Source organism: Episyrphus balteatus, chromosome 4, assembly GCF_945859705.1.
Source record: "Episyrphus balteatus chromosome 4, idEpiBalt1.1, whole genome shotgun sequence".
Taxonomy (NCBI): domain Eukaryota; kingdom Metazoa; phylum Arthropoda; class Insecta; order Diptera; family Syrphidae; genus Episyrphus; species Episyrphus balteatus.
The window spans coordinates 65,923,351-65,929,216 of record NC_079137.1 but is presented as its reverse complement, the minus strand read 5'-3'; the positions used below and the strand labels follow the sequence as shown (position 1 = coordinate 65,929,216).

Genomic DNA, 5,866 nt, shown 5'->3' with positions numbered 1-5,866 from the left:
GGACCGAAAAAAGTTCTAGCGACATGAAAATATATAAACCTAATTCGCACCCGTGTGCCTATCACTTCACAAAAAAGAGGTGTGCCTACAGAGGGTTAATTATGTTCAAGCATATTATTTTCAGAAAGTTAACTCGATTTGAAAAAGGTTGAATTTGGTTTGCAAAGGATTGAAAACTTCTAAAAAATCTTTTTAAATGATCGTAAACTTTGCAAAAAATTAGTCTTCGTAAATTTCGATAGTCACCAAAGACGCAAAACTCGCCAGATTTTGAAAACTTTACGGCATTGTCTTTTTTCATCTAAATGTAAAGGTGATATTTTTTAAGGTTAATTTTTTTGGTGGTTTCTGAGTATTTTTTTTTTTTTATAAAAAAAAAATTAAATTTAAATTTAGATTTTGATGAAATAAAGCGGATGTTGTTTAATTTTTAAAAATCTGTCCAAATTTCAGAGGGCAAAAATTATCTGCAAAGTTCATTATCACCTTTTTAAATTGTTTTAGCCAAAAAAAATATTAATATAAAAATAGTTCAAAAGAGTGATTTAAAAAAATTCAAAAAAAAATATATTTCCGCTAAAAAAAATACTTCAGTACGTACAGTAGGTAGCTACCTATTTGTTATGTCAGGCGTACATACGTTTTTATTCTTTTTTTATTTTAAAAGTATTCAAGCATATTTTTTTTTAAATTTTAATAGCGTACCAAAGTTTTTCAATTTTGAAGCAGATTCCAAATTATTATGAAATATTTTTTTTTGCTACAGAAAATATAAAAAAAAAAAACTTGGGGTACCCCGCAGCGTGTATTTACGACTTTTGTCTAAAGTTTAGCATCCAAATTGTCTGCAAAGGTCAGGGTCTTTCAATTTGATATTAAGCCTTACAAAATATTACCAGCGGACTATCAACGATAACTCATTTGTTTTTTTCATTTATTTGGAAGAAAATCTACATAAATCGAATCGATTTGAAAACTTTTTACTCATTTATACTATTTAAACTTACTTTTGTTTAGAATGTTGAGGGTAATGTGATGTTTTCTAGGTGTAAACCAAACGATTTAGGTTAAATTTGAGTTTCTCATTTTTTAAAATTTTATTAATCCTGATTTTCAAATATAAATTATAAGCTTTCAAAAACAGGAGTTTTCGAAAATTTATTGCGCATCAATTCCAAATTTTGTAAGATGGTAAGTCATTAAATGGCTTTATTTGAAACAATTTCCTGGTCCTGTAGATTTTTTCCCAAATATATCCAAAAGTCTGAAGGGTTTAAAGTCCATTATTTTACCACAACTTTAATTTTCTCCTAAAAATGTTAATAAACTCACAAGAACTTGGAATAGAAATCGTATACCTACACAAAATTTTGGGGAAAGAGTTAGAGACAGGTTAATAAAATACCGAACACAATGGCGCGTAGGAGTAGTAAAGGCCATTATACCCTTGCACAGATGAGGTAAACACTGTATACCTATTTGATCATTTTAGAACAAAGAATATTTTGTCTTTAAAGAAACTTATGGTAATGTCTAGCCCAAATATAACTCAGGTAGACATCTATTTTTATTACATGCATACGTTAACAAGAAAATAAAATTGATATGACAAATGAACAAAACATTGGCATATTTTCTAAAGAATTAAGAATCCCACATAATTGTGACGTCAAAAAACAATCACCCACATGTTTAATTTTATGCAGAATTCCAAATTTTGTGAAATTTTGAAGGAATATAAAAAGGATGAACTTTTAAGAAATTGTATGTCATTACTCAAAGGACTTCTCCTCAAGAAACACTCTTATTAGTGCGAAAACAAAAAATACCTAAAATTTACAAAATGGCACGAATTAATATCATTTTTGGACTACGAAGTGTTTGTTTAATTGCAGTTACTTTTTGTGTAATTTTCCATTTAACACAATCGGATTCAATAATTTGTGGTAAAGCAATTAATAATGCTTTAGATATGATGTGTGAAAATGGATTTAATACTTATCGAACTAAACGAAGTTTTCGTAAGGACTAATTTTAATAACCCATTTTATATTTAAAATACAGTTTTTTTTTGTCCCTAAATAGCTTTAGAAGAAATCACCGATGACAGCAACGACGAAGTAGACAACTTTGGATTGGACCAATTACCATTCTGGAGAAGCATGTCTGCTGATAGTTTAACAAAACTGCGACGCAGAAGAGATGGTGTTTATTATGAATGCTGTGTGAAACCATGCACTAAGGCAGAGTTGATGACATTCTGTCGACCATGAATTATTTTAGAAAAATTTTAATTCCGATTCCGTAAATCTTCCGAAATAAAATAAATTATTTTCACTACAACAATTTTACAACAAAATAAAATTTGTTTCCTTGATTTTTGTTCTAATTGTTTGTTTTTTTTTTTTCCTTGACGTTTCATCTTGATCGAACAACTCTATGTTCATAAAAAATAGTTTCCACAATTCCCAAATAATTTCATCCTGATTTCTCAAAGGGAAAAAGAAAATCCAAACATTTCGACCGGAAATCTTCGCAATCAAAAAATTGTGTTAAAATCCAAACGATTGGTTGATGGTTTAAAAAACCATGATTTGCCATGAAACCAAAACGAACATAAGATTTTTTCCATAGAGAATATGCATCAAACATAGATTTCTTAGGATTTCTCAGAAAGGAAAAGAGATTGAAACAGATTTTGAAAGAAAAAGTTTAGTTCTTTGAGAAACCGCTACAAATGTAATTATAAAAAACTATCACGCAAAAGGACATAAACTCAAAAACTGTTAAAAAAAGGGTATTTTTGATTTTCTAACGTTAATATCTCAAAAATGTGATGTGATAGAATTATTCTGACTTCGGATTCGAGTTAAACATACGAAAAACCATTAGAAAAGTATACCCTGACTTCTATAAAAAAACTTTTGGATTAATGAAATCGATTTGGGCAGAAAAAATGAACGGACTTAAATTTGAATATCTGAAGATTTAAAAATGATATAAGTTTAATTGAAACGCAGTTAAAAAGAGACATATTTTTTCTAAAAATAGAGCCATTATTTAAATTTTTACCGTTATTATTAACAGAGTTATGAGCCAAAACATGAGGGAGAGTACGTAAAAGTACGCTTTTTTTCATAACTAATTAAGCTCGCAAATTTTAAAAAAGCTTTTTTCTTACTATTTAGACCCCAAGGAACATTTCAGCATCAAAAAATCTCTAGTGCAAGACACTTCGAGTAGTGTCGTGTTCATTTCACCTCATTTTGATTGAAGTCTATTTATCTAAAAAAATGTCCTCATAAGTCAACACATACCTATTTCAAATGATGAAAAACTTTAACCCTCTTGGGGCGCCATCTAGTGTCAAAATAAAAATCTGAAAAAATTATAAAGGGTTTTTTTTTTTATTATTATTTAGAAACAGTTTTTCTACTTATATTAGGAACTTGATTCAAAAATAACGAACGCCCTAATGTATCATACTTAAAAATCAAAAAATGAGAGTTGTTAGTTCTTTCGCAATAATCTTTCGAACATTAAAATGCGATTTCCCAAAAATGCAAAAATGGCGTATACTAGGGCGACAATTTGTTAATTCCTATGCCATCTTGAAAAAGTACACATCAATACTCCGATAAGTATTCATATGAAGTGTTATTATTTGTTGCTATAAATAATGTACCAGAGATTTTTTGTTGCTTGGACTATAAATGCTTTCCGAAAAACACCTAAAGGAGTATATTATTTGTACTCCAATACAGTGGCGTACGTTGAGTCGTCGGGGCCACGGGGCAAGACTAAGTTTTGGGGCCCCTTTGATATTTGGGGCCCTTTAGATACAAAAAAAGTACGTATACGCCATACATTTTTTTTGTATGGCTTATTTATTTTTAGGTTTATTTTAAACATATTAAAAATGTTCGTAATGCACTTTGCTATACTTACTTAAAATTTCAATCATAAAAGTAGTAAATACTTGTACTAGGGGCCCCCAAAATTTATTATTTAGAGACCCCTAAAATAGTTTTTTTTAGCTTAAAATTGATAGTTCTTGGGGCCTCTGTTCTGAAGTAATATGAACATGTACATATTTAATTTTCCATCATCAAACATAATTTTTTTTTATTGTGGGGCCCCTAAAAAATTAATTTGGGGTCCCCAAAATTAAATATTTATCGGCCCTAAAATAAAATTTTTTGAAGCTTAGAATTATTGATAGTTATTGGGGCCTCTGTTCTGAAGTAATAAATACATATTTGATTTTCCATCATCAGACATAGTTTTTTTTTATTTTGGGGCCCCTGAAAAATTAAAATTAAATATTTAAAGGCCCCTAAAATAAAATTTTTTTAGCTTAGAATTGATAGTTCTTTTGGCCTCTGTTCTGAAGTAATGTGTACACATTTGATTTTCCATCATCATACATAGTTTATTTCTTTTGGGGCCCCTGAAAAATTATTTTTGGGGCCTCAAAATTAAGTGCTTAGAGGCCCCTAAAATATAATATAATTTTTTTTTGGAGCCAAGAATTAATAGGTATTGGGGCCTCTGTTCTGATGTAATATTCGGAATGCCACCAATAACGTAATGTTTTTATTTTGGGCCCTGATGTATTTATGTTGGGGCCCCTAAATTGATATTTAATTTTCCATTTGATTGTTTTGAACCACTGAAGTCATAGCTTTTGAGGATCCTCAAAGAACATATATAATATTATTTGTCATGTCATCAGAAAATTTGATGAATATTTTTGGACTCCTTAGTAATAGATTTTGGGGCCCCCAAATTAATATTTGATTGCCTCTCAACTAAAGGGGTTCCTGACCCTTCATATTATATTTTTGGATCCCCGAAGTCATATTTTTTGGGGCTCCTAAAGTAATATTTAGTAATCCATCAACAAATGTAATTTAATTTAAAAAACAATTTTTTGTAATTTAATTTTTTTTTAAGTCCTGAAGTAAAGGCATTTGGGGCCCCTGCAAGGCCCTGTCTTGAAGTTGTTTTTTTTTGCTTTTTTGGGGCCCCTAATTTATTATTTGTGGTTGCAAAGATTTTTAAAGTAATATTTTTTGGGGCCCTGAGATAAAATTATAATTTTTCTTTTAAAAAAGCAGTTTATTTTTTTTTTTGGGCCCCTGGGGTAACCTTTTTATTAAATCAATATATATTGTGTGGCTACCAATGCATTATACATTATACTGAATGACATAATTTGTCTCCTTTGTATCCGAAGTGATTCAAATACATTTTAATTTACTTCGTTACTCAATTTATGCTAACAGTTTCCTTCTCTGCATTGTCTCCAGTGGGGGCCCTGAGGTCGGTCGGGGGCCCCGGGGCGTCGCCCCGCTTGCCCCAAGGGAGTGTACGCCCCTGCTCCAATAACACTCTTATAAATAAAATTATTCAGAAAATACCTACTTTAAGTATCTATATATTCAATAACTATCAACCAGCATTTTTGAGCTCTTATTAAGCCACACAGAAGCTACAGTAAGCCCTTCTTATTTGTGTAAGAAGATTTTAACGAATTTTCCCCTGAGGTCCTAAAGGAGCAAACACTTGCCATCATCATTCTAGTATTTCTTTTTAGCGAATTTTATTCATTGAGTCTATAAAAAAATTTAAGTATAGCGAATATCCCAAAAATAAGTGTATAAGCATTAACTGTTGGTTTCACATCGTAGGTGGTATAGGAACGTTATAGGTACCAATAGCACTTTGGGTTCAAAAAATCATGGTATCAGAGAAATTTTTGTTCGTTTTTCACCCATAACTTCCAAAATACTTATGCTAGATCTTCAAAATTTAAGAATTTATTTAGAAATGATGTTCACTAACGGAAATAATTTTCAAAATT

The 5,866-nt window shown here is 30.2% G+C and overlaps 1 protein-coding gene across 1 annotated transcript; it reads left to right on the top strand.

The window, feature by feature from the left end:
• The first annotated feature begins 1,843 nt into the window (after nt 1-1,843).
• Nucleotides 1,844-2,273, top strand: LOC129919322 (probable insulin-like peptide 1). The gene is made up of 2 exons (XM_056000181.1): nt 1,844-2,021; nt 2,086-2,273. The coding sequence occupies exons 1-2, from the start codon at nt 1,844-1,846 to the stop codon at nt 2,271-2,273; spliced, it is 366 nt and encodes a 121-aa protein (XP_055856156.1).
• Nucleotides 2,274-5,866: the final 3,593 nt, after the last annotated feature.

Coding starts and splice junctions, on each gene's coding strand:
- LOC129919322 (XM_056000181.1), top strand. CDS start 1,844: ATGGCACGAATTAATATCATTTTTGGACTACGAAGTGTTTGTTTAATT. Junction 2,022..2,085: donor TCGAACTAAACGAAGTTTTC/GTAAGGACTAAT, acceptor GTCCCTAAATAG/CTTTAGAAGAAATCACCGAT.